Source organism: Choloepus didactylus, chromosome 1 (genome assembly GCF_015220235.1).
Source record: "Choloepus didactylus isolate mChoDid1 chromosome 1, mChoDid1.pri, whole genome shotgun sequence".
Taxonomy (NCBI): Eukaryota; Metazoa; Chordata; class Mammalia; order Pilosa; family Megalonychidae; genus Choloepus; species Choloepus didactylus.
This window is the reverse complement of record NC_051307.1, coordinates 168,816,507-168,837,536: the sequence shown is the minus strand read 5'-3', so window position 1 is coordinate 168,837,536 and position 21,030 is coordinate 168,816,507. Positions and strand designations below refer to the sequence as shown.

The following is a 21,030-nucleotide window of genomic DNA, read 5'->3' as shown; positions in this document are numbered from 1 at the left end:
CTCAGTGGACCCTATCCTAGTCAGGGACTGAGGGTGTCAGAAGCCAAGCATAAGCTGTTTCTGGTTCCCCCCGCCCCTGACCCTGGGGTCTGAGTTCTCTGAAGTAGGGCTTCCACTTGAGCTGGGCCCTACTCACCCATACCCCCATGCATTTTTTTAGAGAAGTAAGCTCTTTAGAGAATTATCTTCTACGCTTGAGTTTTTCATTTGACTCTCTGTCTTAATTTCACTCTTGCCTGGGTAAGTGCTGACAATTGAAAATGCCTGAGGCTTTCTCTAATGAGCTACTTAGAATGAGAGAAAAATAAAGGAAAAAAAGAAGCCTCCTTATTCCAGTTTGTTAATGCTGCCAAAATACCAAAAATAGGTTTTCTTTTATAAAGGTGGTTTTATTTAGTTTCAAAGTTACAGTGCTAAGGCCATAAGAGTGTCCAAACTATAAGGCATCAACAATAGGATACCTTCACTGAAGAACCGCCAGTGGTGCCTGGAACACCTCTGTCAGCTGGGAAAGCATGTGGCTGGCATCTTCTTCCTTTGCTCCCATATTGTGTTTCAAAATGGCGTTCTCCAAAATGTTGCTCTTGGAGCGTTTCGTCCTTCCTTAGCTTCACAGCAAACTCTGGGCTACCATCTCCAAAATGTCAGCCAAAGTCTGCTTTCAACAGCCATCTCCAAAATGTCTCTCTCACCTGCAGCACTGAGCTCCTTCTGTCTGAACTCTTATAGAGCTCCAGTGATTTAATTAAAACCCACACCAAATGGGTGGAATAACACCTCCATGGAAATAATCTGATCAAAAGTATTACCCACAGTTGGGTGAGTCAGATCTCCATAGAAACAATCAAGAGGTCACACCCTAATCAGAAAGATTAATAAATCTGTCCCACAGGATTACATTAAAGAATATGGCTTTTGGGGGAACATAATATACCCAAACTGGCACACCCCTTTTCAGAGCCAGTCCCCAGCCCTCCAGTTCAACAGGCAAGAAGCGGAGTTGGTACCTGTTCTGTGTGCCCCTTTTCTTGAGACACAGCCCTTTTCCAGTATTCTGAGCTCAGGAGATTCCAAAAGCCTCTGTTTTTATTTATTTGTGTATTTTTTTTCCATCAGCCTCACTTCCTCTCTGCTGGGAGAAAGCTCCAGGTTCCTTTCCTGCTTGTTCCAGGTTTATCCATGCTGATAGTTTGTATTCAGTGGTCCAGATTTCTTAATTACAACTGCAGTTGGAGCTTGGCTGAGTTACATTCCCTTGCTCCTGGCAGGGACTGCTTCTTTTTCCCATAGTGACGTTTTCCAGCTCAGCCTGCTATAACAGTGGGGGAGGGGTGCCAGCTCTGCAGTTTGGGGAGCTTTACTTATAGTTCTATGCTGCAATCTCAGCTGTTCCACCCATTCCAAATTGGTGTACGATGTATGTTCAGTCACGGATGTCCCCCCATCAGTTGTTTCAGACTCTTTTCTAGTTATTCCTGGCTATTTACTAGTTGTTCAAGGGGACTAACTCACTATAGCTTTTAAGGTGTGACTGTGTTATTGCGAAAACTTTGTGACTGACATTCCTTTTATCCAGTATAGGGACAGATGAGTAAAAACACAAAAACAAAAAATAAATAAATGAGGAGGGGGGTAGGGGTATGGGATGTTTTGGGTGTTCTTTTTTTATTTTTATTCTTTTTTTTTTTTTGAGTAATGAAAATGTTCAAAAATTCATTGTGGTGATGAATGCACAACTAGATGATGATACTGTGAACCATTGTACACTTTGGATGATTATCTGGTATGTGAATATATCTCAATAAAATTGCATTAAAAAAGAGAGAGACCAGTGTTTCCAACAATGAATCATAAAATCCTGTACTTAAAATCCATTTCATTGTTGTACCTAATTTTAAAAGGTTTAAATAAAAGAGAGAATTATCTTTAGCGCATACCCACTCTCTGTGCCACATACTGTGCTCTCCAGTGTTTGTATTTCATTCTTCCACCAATCCTGCTAGTGGGGGTGAGAGGACCAAGAAAGTAAGGAATTTGTCCAGCTAGTAACTGGCAGAAGGAGGATTTGAACCCAGTTGTGCCTACTCCAAAATTCCATCCTACTATACTATTCTCCCTCTTGTAAGGGAGGGCAGAATTTATATGCCAAGGTTAATATGACAAATATTTCTCTCCAGTGTCTTCTTTACACATAAAAATTAAACTAACTGGTTGTTTTCATAAAATCTTATGGCATTTAGCCAAGCATTTCTTTTTGATTACAGAGGACCAGTTTAATGAGGAAAAATGACTAAAGCTGTCAGTATTCAAAACATTGTTATTTGGAAAAAATGTGAAGCACAAAACACTAAGATAGAAATGTGAAGTCGGCTTCCACAATTTTAGAAGCTTGATTTTTTACTCCTTTTAAAAAAAAAATTATTGTATAATTTAGTGAAGAATAAATGACATTATATATAATGTAGTGAAGAATAAATGACAAGCCACCTTTTTACCTTTCTATTTATAAAGTCTGAGTGATAGTTGAAAGGTTTAGGAATGCTTTAAGATTAAGTGAACTCTAGAGCAGTAACATACTGGATTTCAAATTTCCCAGTGGAAATGGTGTTGACCCCTCAATCTTGCTTCAACCAGAGTGGTCCTCTTTTATTTATTATATATTGGACTTTTGTGAAGGCTTTTCTTTGGAAAAAGCATTTAAGTGAATGAAAGTTGCCATTTTCTACATTCCATTCATATCAATGTTTACTTGAGTTGTCTGTGGCATGGCATGCAAGATTGTCTTCAGTTGTTGCCAGCAGAGCCCTAAGCCCAATTGCAAACTTGGCAAATTGTGGTTTTATCTCCACATACACTCACCCAGCAAGTGTCCAAATCTGCCATACTTGTAGAGCTTCCCCATACACTTGCACACATTGTGCACTACATAATTTATAGGATATCAATATCATCATAGTTTTTATTACAATAATGTTCCTGCGATAACAATAAAGTATCTTGAGGAAGAGGCGATTTTTTTAATTTCAATTTTATTGAAAGACATTCACAAACCATGCAGTCATCCACAGTTACACTCAGTTGTTCACAGTACCATGATATAGTTGTGCATTCATCACTACAATCAATTTTTGAACAGTTTCATTACCACACACAAAAAAATAAGAATAAAAATTAAAGTGAAAAAGAACGCCCAAAACATCCCATCCCCCCATCCCTCCCTATTCATTTACTTTTGCCCTCATTTTTCTACTCATCTGTCCATACACTGGATAAAGGGAGTGGGAGCCACAAGGTTTTCACAATCACAAGGTCACAAAGTGTAAGCTATCTAGTTATATAATCATCTTCAGGAATAAAGCCTACTGGGTTGCAGTTCCACCAGTTTCAGCTATTTCCTCCTAGCTATTCCAATACACTAAAAGCTAAAAAGGGATCTCCATATAATGCATAAGAATAACTTCCAGAATGACCTCTTGACTCTATTTGAAATTTCTCAGCCACTGAAACTTTGTTTCATTTCTCTTCCCATTTTTGGTCCAACAAGGCTTTCTCAATCCCACAATTCTGGGGTCAAGATCATCCTTGCGAGTCTTGTCCCACATTGCCAAGGATATTTACACCCCTGGGAATCATGTCCCACATAGCGGGGAGGGCAATGAGTTTACCTGCAAAGTTGGCTTAGACAGAGAGGTGACATCTGAGCAACAAAAGAGATTCTCCAGGGGTGACTCTTAGGCACCATTTTAAGTAGGCTTAGCCTCTCCTTTGAAGTAACAAGCTTCATAAGGGCAAGCCCCAAGATCAAGGGCTCAGCCCTCTAAATTGGTAGTCCCCAGTGCTTGTGAGATTATCATTAATTCCCCAGGTGGGTAAGTTTAATATTTCCACATTTCCCCCAAGTCCTTCAAGGGGGCTTTGCAAATGCATTTTTTTTTTCAGAAGAAGCTATTTTGAGATACATTCTTGCCTCCAGCTGTCCAAGACACCCACTGCCCACAGGCCATGCTTAACTGCTCTGAAATGTCTCCTCCAAAACTCTTTTTCCCTTCACAACTTTTAAAAGAAGAAACAAACTGAATAGAATAAATCCCATTAAGTAGGAATTAAGGCTCCTTCCTGGGAATTAAAGCTCCCAAGAGCTTTTGCATTTTAAAAGAAGTGGTTGCTAATCCAGATGAAGCTAATGTGTACAGTGGGTAAAGATGTTTTTGAGCCAGGAGGCCTTTCATTCCAGTGCCCTTTATCCACTCTGGGTTATCAGTGCCTGGACTGGAAGCCACATGCAAGGAGAAACATATGCCACAGCTAGGCCCCCTTGTTTTAAAAGACTGCTAAGTCCAACCTCAATACAGTTCTGTACAGGCTCAGTACAGACTCATGCACTTGGGTTTTTATATTTGTAACAGATTGAAAAGGTGACTTGTTCAGTGAAGGGGACAGGAGATGGTGACCAGGATTCCCAGGGCAATTTTACTTATTTCATTGTAAGACTTTCTTAACTCTATCTTATACTCTAGTTATTTATATAATTTTCTTATTCCAGCTTCCAGATTGTAAATTCCTTGGAAGCAAAGTTTCTGACTTTTACCTTCCCTAGTAAGTGCTGAGTTTAGGCCCAGATTGGGTAGAAGATTAGCTAAACTCACATGGCTTGTTAATGGCAGAACCAGAAATAGAACTCAAGTTTCCTCAGGCCATAGACCAATTTAGTGTCCTTTTCATTATACCACAGTTACCTAATTGCTGCATAACAAACCACTCCAAAATTTAGTACCTTAAAACAACAACACTGTTGTTTCTTATACATCTCTGGGTCAGGAATTTGTGCATGACTTGGCTGAGCTTTTCTTCCAGTATACATGTTCTTACTTACTTGGCTAGCTTCAGCCGGTTTGGGCCAGGAGGCCCAGGAAGGCTTCGTTCACATGTCTAGCACCTCGGTGCTTCCCCCATGGCCTGTTTCTCTCCATATGGTCTCTCCTTTTTTTTAACTATTCTACCCCAGACTACATCACAGCATGGTAACTGTCTTCCCCTAGTGAAAGAAGAAGCTGGCAGGCCTCTTAAACTGGCCGAAAACAGACACAGCTTGACTTCTGTTACATTCTCAGGATTAAAGCAAGTCACAGGATCAGCCCAGATTCCAGTGGAGAAGAAATAGATTCCACCTATTGATAAATGGTACATGCACATCCAAAGAGGGAAGGAATTGGTGGTGGCCATCTTTGGAGACTAACCACATAGTTAACCAATAGATATAGCATTCTTCCTCTAACTCCAACAGTATCCTCACAGAGCAGTAAAACTCAAGCTTGTGCAGAAACAAAGGAGGGAAAGGAGAAGAAAAATACCCTACAACTCCCCATCACTTTCCTCCTTGCTGCCAGCTGAAGAGTTAAGAAGATGGCATCACTTACCTAAAGTCCGCTGTTAACATCCTTCGGCCGGCCTTCTCCCAGTGGCATGTCATCGTTATTTGAGTATCAGTGAAGAGGCTGCTGTATTTTTAACAAATATGAAGAATGTGGTTAGCACTTGTATGATCCTACAGTGGGCTTTTCACAATAATTTTTTTGAGAGCTACTGCTGTGTCTGTTTTCTATGTCAGACATTCAAATTTTTATTCCTGAAGTCTAATTCTCCTGGCAACATTTTAAAAGCAATACTTTTCAGTACTACATGTGTTTTATTAAAATGGAATACACCTACTGGTAACCTTTTCAACAATTATGTTTCCATCTGTAAGTCAAATTATTTTCTAAGGTAAAGGATACATCAGTAGGTTTTTCTTCCATTCATTTTAACCACATGGAGGAGTCTCAAGTAAAAGAACAAACATCTAAGACTAGAAAATCAATTTCCTAGCCTACTCCAGCTCTGGGAACATCCTTTCTTTTTAATCTCGCTAACTTGATTTAAAATATTCTAAATGATAAGGGATTATTTCCTTTCTCAGAGAAAAACTCCCATAATCTTCTATATTTCCAAGGGAATTTTTTTCTTATAGTCCTTTTTCCCTTTAAAAATAGACTTTATGTTTCTTTACACTTATGTTGTCTTTTACCATTTACCAGAGAACTAATTCCTAGAAACAAACAAATTTAAAAATAAGTGAAATGCTCTAGTGTCCTAGAGAGGAAATGTATGAGTAGTTATATATGGGCTGCTAGGACAAAACTTTTTTAAGTCCTTTGGGAAATCTCACATTTTAAGAGTTGTTTTCATTGTCTAGAAAATTATGTGTCTTGTACAAATGGAAATTGTTGGTTTCCCAAATGTGTGAGAGAGGAAATACAATGTTTTTATACCATCTGCCTAGGAAGTATGGTCCACTGAAATGCAATTTACCCTTCCAATTTGTATTGTGCAATATTTATTGAAGATATTTTATATAATTTTTTATACAAGGTTATATATATAAACATTTATACATGATACAAAGCTAGTATTCAATTAGAAAAAAAATCCAGATTTTCCTTAAACCTCCATATGATCCTTTCTCTATTGTTTTGCTGGTGGCGATGGTGAGTTTATTTTTGTTTATTTGCTATTTTATTTTATCTAGGACTGATAAGAGATTATACATCTTTAAAATAGTCCAGAACATTTGGGAGACTTTGGGGACTTTATTTGAATATATTTTTAAAGGTTCCATATCTTTACCCTTTCATTTTAGGAAGAAGAATTAGAAGCCCAAATTTCCTTCCTTCAAGGACAATTGAATGACCTGGATGCTATGTGCAAGTACTGTGCAAAAGTGATGAACACTCATCTTGGTGAGTGAACTACTTTGGCCTTGGGCATAATTTCATTGTAACAATAATAACCACTAGTATTACTGTGTGATAGGCTCTGTGTTAAGCTCTTCACATGGGTTATCTCATTTAATCCTCACAACAGCCCTATGGCAGAAGTTACTGTTGTAATCCAGTTTCCTATACAGATGAGGAAACTGAAGCACAGAGAGATTAAGAAATTTTTCTAAGATGGCACTACTAATAAATGGAGCAGAAATTCAAACTCAAGTAATCTGAATAGAGATCTCAACTCTCAACCCTTTGTAAATGTGCATCTACCTCAAACTAAAATGACTGTTGAGTTTCAAGGTAAAATCTACTGCTGTGCCAACCTGTTTGCAATCACTAATATGATCATTGTTTTGACAACACTGTTTATTTTTTAAATGAACGTTTTTAACCACCTGACTGAAATGCATGTCAGAATCAAATTACCTTTTCTTACTTCTGACTGTGCCTATGTTATAAGAAATATTTTAGTTTGAAGTTGTTTACTTGTGAGTCATAAATATGTCACATTAGGAAGTCTTGAGGCATTATTCTACATTTGTGAAAGCTCTGTATTTTGTATTAGAAATGGTCTCTGCTTCATCATGTATATATTGCTTCAGTAACTCCATGCTGCCTGCAAAAACTTTTGTAACGCATTTTGTAATATTTTTCAGACCACTTATGGGCATCCGTTCTTTCCCCACTCTCCAGTGTCTAGCACTGTAATTCAGGAACAAATTAGGAAAATAAGACATGTACTCTAGTGAAAATAGCCAATGTGCTACTCTGTGGGTGTAGAGAAATGGTAATCCCAGGTATGATAAGAAATCAGGATTCATTCTGCCTATGCGGGGAGCCAAATAGAATCCACCAGGGCCCTTTCCCACTCCCAGGGACCTGGAAAGCAACCCATCTCTGGGGTGTTCGCTGGAGGTAGACTGTATCTTCAGACATCATCACACTCTAAGCTTATTAGGGCATGAGTCCATTGCAAGAGTCCAAAATGGCTGTCGTATGGATGTAGCCTAAACCAAACTGGCCTCTAGCAAGTAATAAATATTCTCTTAAGGATTTGGAGAGATGCTGATACAAGTGTGCTGCCTGCCTGCTTTCAATGTCTTATTAGACGGCTGGCTGAGCTCTCTTCTACCCTGAGCCTTATTTCCACTCTGTCAGCCACTCCTTCAGGGAAAGGGCTCAGGGGGAAATGACAGTGGAAACCTGGTAGCAGAATTTCTAAGCACAGCAAGAAGCATTACCCCTATCACATCTGATTCCACCCCTTTTAAACTCTGTTTATTTATATGCTGCTTTATGATCATTTTTTAAAATTCATGGAGAACCTAAGTTTAGATGAATCTCACATTATCTGAGATCATCACTCTTTAAAATGCTGCAAAAAGAAGTAACAATGAAGAGAGAGTTTATATATGATATATATAAAGAATATATTGTAATTAATTTTAGCTGATTATTTAGATTTAATTTTAATTACATACACAAACTATATGTATATATATAATTTTATTTTTTTCTGGCTGCTTGGGTAATCTTTGCATTACTTGACTTTGGTTTTGATCAAAGTAAGAAAGCAAAAAAGTGACTGGGAGAAAGACTTATTGAAACTCCTAAGTAGAATATCCTGTTAGGAAATTTCCAGGTTTTTGGTACACATAGTCGCTTTTAAAGCAGCTTTACTTAAGCCTCAGAATTTTCTCAGAATTTTCAAACAGCTTTTACTCTGATTTTGATCTTTCAGTTAGTACTCATTGCATTTTCTCATTGCATGGGTTGGAGGAAACACTTTAATTAAAATGGAGAGAAAAACCTATACCAGCTGTGAATTTTCAACTAACCACAAAACTGGATGTATTTTGGTTGTGTATGCATCACTTTCAGTCAGAATCCCTTCACAGAGCTGTTGACTTCCTTTCCCCATACAAATCACATGGCTGCATTTTTAAGTGAAATTGAGCAATGCTATGAAAAATTCCTGGCCCCAGGGCCCACAGATTTATTTCGATTCAGCTGAAAATTATAACAGTGGTTTACTAAAGGATGCTCCTATATTGTAGGCGATTTTGATTCTAAGCAAGAATTTGAAGAAAACACAAAGAAAGATTAATTAAGGTGAAGCTCTTGATTTACTTTTTGATGTATTATGCTTCCTTAAGATTTTATAGCCTAATACTTTTCATATGATGTTTTCTATTTTTCCTGATTATTAAAGTAGTACAAAACTGGGGAACAACTGAAATAATCACTAGCAATGTATTGACTATAATAGTGCAATCTTTATAAAGATTAAAATACTTTTTAGTTATTAATGTAGAGAGGAATTCATGATATATTATTAAAGTGAAGAAAGCACGTTACAGAAAAGTATGTATTTAGTGTAAATAACCATTAACACTGGTTGCCTGGTGAAAGGAAGATTGCAGAGAAAGTTTCTAAAGGACCCATGCTTCTAAGCTTGGAAAATCTAAAACATTCACTGAGTATCTATCAATGGCCTAAGTGCGTGTAACTAGCATCCCAGGGTCTATCTGTAAATGCAGGCAGCAGTTGGCCAAAAGAGTGACTGGAGTGATCTCTGAGAAGGAGAGATATGCCATGCAACATCAAACCAACCTGGGGTTGAACCCAGGATCTGTTGCTTCCTAGCTCCGCTTGCTTATGAATGTGGCCTCATACAAGAAACGGAGATAATACCTATCTTGCCGGTTTGTTACAGAGCCTAGCACAAAGGGGTATTCAATACACATTATCTCCTCTTTCCCCTTAACAGCACCCACCCCCTCCTCCTCCTCTCACTCCTCCTCTTCCCCACACCCCCACCCCAGCTGGCAAGAGCCTGAGAGACCTATGTAGCCCATGACCATATAAACTAAATAGTGACTTGCCCAGGGCTCCACAACTAATTAGCGGAAATGGTGGGACCAGTACCACTTTTCTCAATACCCAACTAAATACTCATTTATCAAATTATGCAAAAAGATGCTGGAATTTGGGGACATGCTGGTCCTAATATTAGATGTGTGAACTCTTTGAGCAAGGTTAGCTTTATCAGAACTTAATGCCATATCTGTATTGCTTGACATGGTCTAGACCATAGAGTACAAGGCAGCTGTGAAAACTGTCTCAGCAATTTATTCTAGGAATTATTTCTCTGTATCCTTTGCTAACATTAATTATTTTCACTAAATTAGTTTGTCTCACAAGAATTCTACATAACCTTCAATTTACAACAGACATGCAATAAGATCTTAAAACTCAAATACATTTCAAGACTGTTTTTTAACTGATAGCAGAGCAAATACAGAGAAAAGCCTCTCAGTTCTAAGTTATATAAAGACATTTGTTCCAATGGCCTTTAGTGATAGAGGTAATAAAATTGAAATGAGGTTAATTTCCTCATGGTTCTGGAACTCAAAAATGGAAGGATATGAATTTTGTCACAACTCTACCAAATTCTCATTTAATTACCTCCACATAATTGAACTATTTAAATTCAAAGATTTTGAGGCAAAAATTGAAAATACATGATTTTTGTTAAAAATAAACTTTTCCTTTCAACTTCCGATGACTTTTTTTGCATGTTCATTTTTCCATTGCTATACTTAATCCTCTTCCTGTCATCCTGACAGTTGAACTGAAACCGGTTGACAGTATTAATCTCCATGGATGAGCTCAGGTTATTTTTAGATTTGCTGTACTTTAAACATAATTGTGTGCCAAGCTGCCAGCTGTTTACGGAGAGAATGAGCTGCTCACCCCTGTTGGGGTCTCATGGCCACACCCACCTGCTCCAAACGGAGGCATTTCCATTCATCTGCTTGGTATTTAGACACTGTGATTTCAGCAGTTTGCCCTTCCTTGGTGGTTCATACAAACAATGGGAGGGTAAAGTGTAATGAATTAAGAGAAATTAGGTTTCCCATGCTAGTTTCCAAACTAGCAGTTCTAGTTCATAGGATTTTCATACGTTGCATATGTAAAAGCCCTAACAGCCGCTTCACGATGAGGAAATAACGAGTCCAGACCCAAATTGAGGCCTTGACTTTTTCAATGAAGCATTCACTGAGGCCACACTTAAATCAGTAGTTGGATTTCAGATCTTCTGCTATTTTACTGCACACCTCATTACTCATTTTGCACTTGTCATAATATTTATGCAAGAATTAACTGAAAGAGGAGACCAGTTTTCAAAATCAGTTTCTCTGCCTCTGCAAGAACTTTATAAATCTGATTTTCTGATATGTATAAAAACAACTTCTAACAGATGTCTTTAGAAATGTTCAATAAGGTAATTGACTAATGACATTTGAAAAAGAGAGAAGGAAAAAGTGATCAACAGATACCTTTCTCTCTGTTAACTATATTGTGATGAAAGCTTTTCATAATTATTTTAAGAATTTTAAATACTATGTTTAATTGTGAGTAGCAAAATCCTCTACAGAAGGAAAAGATATACGTCACCTGGGGATTTTGTTTAAAATGCAGATTCTGATTCAGTAAGTCTGATGTGGGACCTGAAATTCTGTGTTTCTAACAAGTTCCCAGATGATCTGATGTTACTGGTCCATGACAGACTTCAGAGATAAATTAAAATTATTTGGGCTTAATTCAATTAATGTCTTTATAACCTTCATTTAAAATGAATTGCTGAGGTGTAAAGTTGCCAAAGTGTTCATACTTCAGGCATGTGTGCAATGAAACTCGATGGACAGATAGCTCACAACCTTCCCTGGCATTGTAATCTACACTGCCATCCTTGGAAATTAAGAAGTTCTTTTTTCCACCTGTCTGAACTTGCTCTATTGGAGTTAGATTCCTTCCCCCCTGGTTTTAATATCAGAAGAATTAAAGCAATTGGGCTTGAAACAATTGGGCTGCATCTTCCTTGTACCAATCCTATACCCATTTAGAAAAAACTTAGCAAACTACCCACCAGCTTATCCCTTTGCAGGCTTGGCTACCACAACTCTGATCAAATGGCCTCGGTTCAGACTGCCCCTCTTTCATCATTTGTTTTCCATTTTCTGGCTCTCTCCCATTTTCCCATGTACTTTCCCAAAGGAGGGACCTAAAATAGATATTTCTCCTTTTTTAAAATATACTATCCAAATCCTTCATCTTTATTAAAAGTACTCTAAGTTCAAAGTAGATCAGCATTTGAGTTTCTCTCTCTTTTTGAAGGATGCAGTTGCCCCCATGTCATTTTAGCACTCCCACAATGGGTAGCTACCACTAGGGGTAATCCTCACTAAGGATTCAACCTTTTTTAAATCTTAAGCCTTCTAATTCAGGTAAGGGAGAGACTTCTATGATTGTTGGTAATCTTGTTGGATCTAATATCTAAACAAAAAGCTGATCAGTTCTAACTATTGCAGTCATATCTGGGAGCTTTACTATGGGACTGCCCCCAAGAACTCCCTATAGAAGGCAAAAATGTGCCAAAATCATCAGCTTTTCCAGATTGAAAGGGGCTAGTTTCCTTCATAGCATGTCATTCACGGTATAGCATTTAACACAATGGCAGGATGAAGCCTTTATATTTGTCACAGATGACAGCATCTACCTATCATTAATTAATAGAGTGCTTTAATTAATATCATGATAATGACAATTAATATCATTATTAATAGAGTGTTTATTTGCCAGATTCAGTGCCAGGCACTTCATGAACAGTATCTCTAATCTTCCTTTCAACTCCACAAATTGAATAGGGTTATCTGTAGTGCCACAGTATTGGAAATTGTGACTCAGAGTACTTGCACACTTGGCTGGAGGTTACATGGCTAGGAAATAGCAGAACCAGGCAGGCTTCAAACCCAGCTCTGTGTAACCTTACAGCCTGTTCTCATCCCTCCATCCCAGCCTGTCTCTCCGTGTCTTCCAAACTTGACCCTCTCCAACTAGTGATCCAGTAGACAAAAGATTTGTCCACCCTATCTCTGTGGAAACAGGCATTCTGCCAATTGGGTGAAAGTTCAAGATTTTGCGGCCACCACGGGCATCTCATGCCAAGCACCAGAGCACTCTACGAGTAGGGGCAGGTGAAGCCAAGAGAAGGCGGCTAATGTTCATTGCCTCATGTCGTATTTAGAGCCCAGCCACAGCATGATGTTTAGCTTTCACTAGATCCCATGTGAGCAGAACCTTTATACCCCGAAATTCACAACACATAGATCCATCTTAACCCCATTTCAAAAGGTCTTATTTGACTAAATAATATAATTTTAGGACAATCTTAGCCAAACCACTCTCTTACCTCATAGCTCCCAATATGTGTGTGTGTGTATATATATATGTTTAGGAAGACATGAAGACAGAACCCTAGGATATTTCATATTAGTAAGGCCCTTGATATGTTTCTGCTTTTATTTTTAGAAGTACATATTCTGGCAAAGGCATCTAACCATCCATTAATGGAGCTTAGAGACCTTTTAAAGTTTAAAAATACACATAAAGGTTCTAAGGAGGCAGCCATCTATGAAATGATAGATGACTGGCAGGTTGGTAAATACCAGGTGAATATTATGGCAAATGGTAGGTATCAGTGAAGATTCAGAACACTGAGCCAAGCACACTCAGTTCACTTAAGAGAACTATTTATTGACCTGAAGACTAATACTTCAGTGTAATACACGTATTTGCCTAGTGTTACCCTTGAATTTTGCTAAGTAAATGCTCCTTCTCCCAGTGCTGAATGTAGGGTCTTCAGCCTTTTGTCAGCTGGGTACAAAATAGGACCCTTTATTGTATACTCTTTGTAATCTGCTTTTTGCTTTCTAAGAAAATACTGAGTATGAAGCACCTGACTCAGTGGTTGGCACTTAATGAATCCATCAATGAATGTTATTTTCCTTTATATGTCCTTCTACTTCTCAGTCCAAAATCTGGTTAGTTATATTAGTATCCCTTAATTCTTCACATGGAAAATATCTCACCTACATCTGTCCCTCAGGAGATAGAAGTAAGCCCTAATGCTGGCAGGAAAGCCCTTGCCTCACATTGGTCACTCAGCAAACACTTACTAATTATCTTTTCTCTGATGTAAAAATAGTTTCTGGGAGAAGTTAGTTGGGAGTGGGGTGAGGTACAAGGCATGGTAACCTAAAATGGGAAAGAAGATCCTGAACTTAATATAGATGGGAAAAGTGGGCAAAACTTCAAAGTAGAGAGAGAGGAAGATGGAATATACCTCATCAGAAATATGTAAGGATTCATGAAACAAACCAAGGTCCTACCCAGAGCAACAGTGATCTAAGAATCATTTGCAGGGAAAGGTAGGGTTCTAAAGTGAGGGGGATGCAGCAAACAGAGCACCACGTTTGGAACCAGGAGACCTTGAATACAGGATTTGCCACTTAAGTCTCTGAGCCTCATCTATGAATTATAGTTCCAAAAGTAAGAGATGAAGCATGAGAAAATCTAACAGCTGGTTATAATTTGAGGGGGGACTGTTAATTGAAAATTGATACTTAGATATGGTGAGTATTGAGGTAGATTTTGAAGACAAGGAGGATGTTTTAGTTTCCTAGACCTCTCAAAGCAAATTCCATGAAATGGGTCAGTTTGAACAATGGGAATTTATTTGCTCACATTTTGAGGCTGGGAAAGTGTTCAAATGAAGTCATCATTAAGGCAACGCTTTCTTCCCAAAGACCAGTCACTGGCAGTCCTTGGCTCCTCTGCCTCCCCCAAACACAAGTAACCTCTCTGTTTTATAACAGTCTGCATGTTTCCTCTTTAAAGTCTGAGATAGACCCTTATATGGGATTGTCAGAAGTCAGGTAGCTAACTTGCTGTCAGAGATGAGAGAACCTGAGAGAGAAAAATCCACTTATCTGGTTATCTAAGATAGCAGAAAAGGAAATAAACATAATAGTAACAGTAAGTAATAATAGTAATCGTGAAGCAGTATGCTGGAAGTGGAACACTTTATCTCATCTAATCCTCCCAACAGTCCTTTGAGATAGGTATTATTATCCCATCTTACTGATGGGTTTAGTGACACACAGAAAGTCCCAGAGCCTGCTTCCAAAGCCTAAGCTGTCTGATGCCCATGCTCCAAAAATGTCGTTTTGCCTATGAGTGAGTTTCCATCACTGGCTGACCTCTTTTAGGTCAATTCCACCACCAAATAAAGGACGCTGGCATCTCAAGGCATTGGAGTCAGAGCCAAGTCCCCATGTTGTGCTCCTTTGTGTCGCTGGTCGCTTCGTCAGTGCATATATACACAATTGCAGGAGGGGGAGGGCTCAGGAGTCTGAAAGATCAGGAATCTAACCTAGCTCCACCGCTATCCAGCTGTAAGACCTTACAGATCAGACCTGGCATTTCTGGGCCTGGCTCCCTTTTCTGTAACAGTAGGATAATGGTCCTCATCTCAAATGGTGTTGAAATAGTTAGATAAGGTAATGTGCCCATGTAGAAATGCCTAAAAGTCTACAGTGGGTCAGGTGTTGTGCTAAGCACTTAACCTTGTTATCTCATTTATTCTTCATAGTAATCCTATGAGGAAGGTACCATTATTATACCATATCCCACAGGAACAAAGGCGTTAAATAACTTTCACAGTTTCACCTCCATTATAGATAAATATTAGTTCTGCTTTTGTCCCCTTTCTCCTATCCCTTCATAATGAATAAAGGTTTATGTTACCTTTTGAAAATGCAATTTTATTGAGATATAATCATATAACATACAATCATTCAAAGTGTACAATCAGTTGTTCGCAGTATCATCATATAGTTGTGCTTTCATCACCACAAAATTTGAACATTTTCATTACTCCAAAAAATAAAATGAAAATTAAAATAAAAAAGAATATCCAAAACATCCCATTCCCCTCCTCCCCCCATTGTTCATTTACTTTTTTTAATACACATTAATTGAGATATATTCACACACCCTACAGTCATCCACAGTATACGGTTATCCACAGCACCATCATACAGTTGTGCATTCATCACCAGAATCAATTTTTGAACCTTTTCCTTACTCCAAAATAAAAATAAAAGCAAAAAAGAACACCTAAATCTTTCCATCCCCTTCATCCCACCCTATTCTTCATCTAATTTTTGTCCCCATTTTTCCACTCATCTGTCCATATACTGGATAAAGGGAGTGCAAGCCACAAGATTTTCACAGTCACACAGTCACACCATGCAATCTCCATAGTTATACAATCATCTTCAAGAATCAAGGTCACTGGGTTGCAGTTTGACAGCTTTCCCTCTAGCCATTCCAATACACTAAAGACTATAGGTGATATCTTTATAGCACATAGGAATACCTTCGAGTGACCTCTCAACTCCATTTGAAATCTCTCAGCCACTGGATCTTAACTTTGCTTCATCTCTCTTCCCCCTTTTGGTCAAGAAGATCCTCTCAATCTGACAGTGCTGGGTCCAGGTTCATCTCCAGGAGTCGTTTCCCACATTGCCAGGGAGATTCACACCCCTGGGAGTAATGTCCCATGTAGTGGGGAGGGTAGTGAGTTCACTTGCCAAATGGGCTAAGAGAGAGGGGGCCACATCTTAGCAACAAAGAGGCTCTCTGGGTGGGGGACTCGTAGGCACAATTATAAGTGGGCTTAGCCTCTCCCTTGCAGCAACTAGCTTCACAGAGGAAGGCCCTCAGATCGCGGGCTCAGCCCACTAAATTGGCAGTCCTCAGTGTTTGCAGGAAAATCAGCAATAGCCCAGGTGGGGCAGTCCAACACTTTGGCAGTTCTCCCCATCTCCTCTGGAGGCCCCGCAAATGCACTTATGCTCTATGCCCATATCACTCTAGGATGTGTTGGGATTTCCCCCAGCCTGTACAAACTCACCAAATCCCACATCCCATTCACTGCTCCCTGCACCTATGGTGTTCAAACAAACTGACTGCACAAGTTAGCTTGTCTAGTGAGCAACAGAAAATATAGATCCCGCACAGGATAAACATCTCCTCCCTTGGTCTCATACAGAAGTTGTGATTTGCCTTAGTCCTGAACAGATCCTCTTTGTTCGTATCTCTAATTAAAGTCTGAATTCTTTTTCAGCTCTTTCAACAGTTGCTGTATGGTGTAATACTGCCATTCATAGCTGCCAAGTTCTAGCTCTGAGTCTCATGTGTCACACAGATACCCAAAATTTCAGAGACCAACCAGGTTATACACAAGGAGCTCAGCTTCTCAGGATTTAGAGGCAACCACTACAACTCAGGAATAGATGTGACTGCTGTAAGAGCTTACAGTCTAGAAACTATTACAATAAGCATTTCCCTGATAAGCTGTGCTCTAAGATTCAGTTCTCAGAGTTTACACATTATAGTTAGTCCTCATTAGTGAGGCATTATAATGTTTGTCCTCTCGTTTCTGGCGTGTTTCCCTCAAAATGCTGTACTCAAGATCTGTTCACCTAGTTGCATGTCTCACAGCTTCATTTCTTCTTGTAGCCCCTCAATTTTCTATTATATGCATACACCACAGTTCACCATTCTGTTCATCAGCCAATGTACTCTTAGGCCACCTCCGTCTATTGCAAATAGTGAATACTGCCGCCATGTATAGTGGTGCGTAAATGTCCATTCATGTCCCTGCTATCCGATCTTCCAAGTATATACCCCATACTGAGGTTTCAAGATTTTGAAACCCCCACATACTTAGCTTCTTGTGGGACCACCATACTGTCTTCCAGATAAGCTACAACATTCTACTTCCCATCAACAGTGAATACATACATCTCTCTTCCAAGGTCACTCCAACACTTGTGTCCCTCTGTTTATTTTTTTCCCTGCAATTTTATAGGGATATATTCAAATACCATACAATCATCAACAGTGTACAATTGTTTACAGTTTCATCATATGGTTGTGCATTCATCTCCACAATTAACACTTACACATGTTCATTACTCAAAAAAAAAAAAAAAGAATTGAAACAAAAGAATAATAGAAAGGATAAAAGGAAAAGTAAAAATAAAATAAAATACAGCAGTAAGGTCAGTCAACAACACCACTACCAAGAATCACGACCCCTCCCTCCCAAACATTCAGCTTTGGTATATTGCCCCTGTCACATTTAATGAGAGTATACTACAATGTTATTGTTAACCCCAGACTCCAGTTGCATTGGTTATATTCTTTCCCCCAATATCCTCCCCTTTTCAACATCCCGCAAGGTTACCATTCATCTGTTCTCCCCATGTAAAAAGATTTTTACATTTGTGTATTTAGTCACCATCACTGACCACTCTAGGTTCCACTGAGCTACACAGTCCCAGTCTCTATCGTCCATCCTTCCCTCTGGTATCACACATGCCCCCAGCCCTCCTCCCTCAACCCCACCCACAGACACCCTTGGTCAGTGCACCTACAATACTGTGCTACCATCACAGGGCACCGCACTCTCCATTTCTGGATCTACACAGTCAATCCTGTTGAACATTCTCTAATCCTTCACCATGAAGTGCCTGATCTCTAACAACTTTCCGTCTCCTGATAACCTGTGTTCTCAGTTTTAACTCTCAAAGTTTGTTCATTAATGTTAATTCATATTAGTGAGACCATACAGTATTTGTCCTTTTGTTTGTCTAACTTCGCTCATATGTTACCTTTTTTACACCAGTCATTTAAAACGTTTATATGAAAACACTTTTTTTCTAACATTGAAAAAATAAGGTTTATAAGAAATTGAAAAAGTAGTTTCTGTGCCATTTTTATTACCCTTAGAATTTGAGGTCTATTTTTATGGCATTGACATTTTATTAAAAACAGCGGAATCACCATAGAATTGTCATGTTGATGTGATTTTTGTGTGTGTAATTTTCGCAGATTTGGTTAGCTATGTGAAGTCTTTCTCTCTAATGTCAGTGCTCCAGCATTTATAATATATAATACTTAAATATAAGGAATTATAAAGAGCATAATCTTCCCTCTCCATAGAAACAAAAAGAGAGAGCCTTTATATCATAATTTATCCTGCCTCTTGCCATGAGGGAAAATGTGCATAACATTGGAAATGTAAATATTTCACATTTCTGCCTTGAGTATTTTAAGGCATGAAAAGACATTATGTTTCACTATTTTTACACACAGATGCAGCTGACTTGAAGCAGTAGATCTGTTACTGAAAGGTTGTATGTATGTTACTAGAATGTTCATGCATTCTACATTAAATAAATATGTAGTAGAAATGGTTAGTTCTACGTGGTCAGTACTTTTTCGTAAAATGAAAATTCTTATATTCAAAACATTTAATAGCCTCTGAAGGGGCCCTTTTGTTTATTCTGGATTTCTGTACTCTTGTGAGGATAGTTAGCTTAATTGATTTAAGCAGAGGTTTATCCTTGTTTCTTTACTCCTGCCAAGATGGTATCAGTTTTCTGGTATGGACTCACATGTCTCCTTTGTGTTTGAGGAAGGGCCTCTTCGTTAGTCTTTGCTGGCCTGGAAAGCTCTGTTCCTGCATATCTCTGGGCCTCTGCCCCTCTTACTGACTGCACCATTGGCCTGTGACCTATGACCCTACAGGCCTTTGGCGCCTGCTGCTATTGACCATAGAACCCATAATTGCTTTTGGGCAGGGGCTGGGAACTTTGGCCAAACCTTTTTGCCTTAAGATATGTTCCACAAAAGATTATCAAAGGCACAGGCAGGAGACAAAAGTTCCATTCGGGGCAGCAGGATACATCATATCTGGTCTCTGCAAATTTCTCCTTTTTGCTGGCCCCCTTCTTTGCTGGGTATGGCCTCCACAGGCCTCCTCTCCTTTAGTTCCTTGGTCAGGAAAGTCCCCTATTTTCTCCAGATGTCCTTGGGTTCCTGCATCCATTGACTGGGCTTCTCACAGAGTCTGGGAGCTGTCCCCTTGCTGCCACTGCTTTCCCAGGGTAGGAAATCTGCCCCACCTTGCAACTCAGTGGGGACAGAGCCCACAGCCCATAAAGTCACCCAGGCTTCTGGGTATAGAGTGGCTGTGTACCAGGCTTCCCTAGCCAGCCCTCAGGCCCTCATACACTGCCTTAAAAACTATAGCGTTAAGGCTTCACATTTATTCCAATGATACAGCTTTTCCTCAAAACATTTTTAAAACTCCAGTTTTCACATTTCTGTTTTATCTTACATTCACTTTTTAAATATAGCTAATGGTGACCATTTTTTCTCTTTTAGAATATAATTGATTTGAGGAGGAAAACTAATTTAGAATAATAATAACGCAAAAAGGGGGATAATTTTTGCCTATTTAAAATTAAAGTGCAGAGTACATCATAAAGTAAGACTGGATTTTATGACTAAGTTACAGAGAAATCTCAAAATACGAATTTGAATGGAGCATTACTGGTTTAACTGTCTAGCAAAGGAAGAATTAATCTGATAAAAGTCTGGTATTTATGTTTTTAAAATACTCTATTTTATAGTCACACTTTAAATAAAGCAGTAACATTGGGTGCCCATATTTTAGGGATGTAATTTTTAACTACCATCACTTACCTGATTTAATCATGAAATTTAAAATTCAGTGCCATCGTATCTGTTGGAATTCAAACCATTTTAAATGTGACAAATGAACTTCATGCAAGTTGGCAGCAGTTCTGGTACTAAAAATTGTGATTGTTTCTTATATTTACATAACCTGCTGAGTATTGAATTCCTCTACCAAGAGGGTCCCCCTAAGAAGAGTGCATCATTATTTACCCTTAACTCCTACAACCTGTGACATCAGATTATTAAAGGGCTTTATGTGAACTATGATATTGTAATTTTTCTAAGCATTTTTGAAAAGGGTAACAAATTATATATATATATACTAATGCTCTTAAGAAAACTAAGACAGGAGAAGTTGATGGTATTAGGTTTAACTGAATGGAGTAGTTCCTTATAATAACAATTGTATAGTAAGGAAATAAAACACTAACTTAATATGTATTCAGTTTAAATGGTTATGTATTTTTAAATTGCCAAGAAAATAAACAACTTTGTACATTTGAAAAAAAACTATAGCAATCATAAAAACAAAAGTAACCTTTATCATTCCTCTAAAAGACCTACAGAACTGGTTCTTCTCAGTTTTCTGCAGTTGGTGGTTAATGCCTTTTTGGGTGAAATTGTGTGTGTATGTGTGTGTATATTTTACTGTGAGAGAACAAATTGTAACAGGCTTTTAGTGAAACCAAAAACATTCGCTCTCTAATTATATCTATTATTCCATTCTCATTTCTAACTTGCTTTCTTATCTTGGAGCAGTCCA

At 38.5% G+C, this 21,030-nt stretch overlaps 1 protein-coding gene across 4 annotated transcripts in view; it reads left to right on the top strand.

Annotated features, from left to right (window-relative positions):
* Positions 1-21,030, top strand: part of TBC1D5 (TBC1 domain family member 5) — a 739,731-nt gene that overhangs the window by 702,663 nt on the left and 16,038 nt on the right. For all 4 annotated transcript variants that reach the window (XM_037845606.1, XM_037845577.1, XM_037845586.1 and 1 more), the window contains one exon: positions 6,677-6,776. In XM_037845606.1, the coding sequence (XP_037701534.1) occupies positions 6,677-6,776 (100 nt within the window). The remainder of the gene's footprint in view (positions 1-6,676; positions 6,777-21,030) is intronic.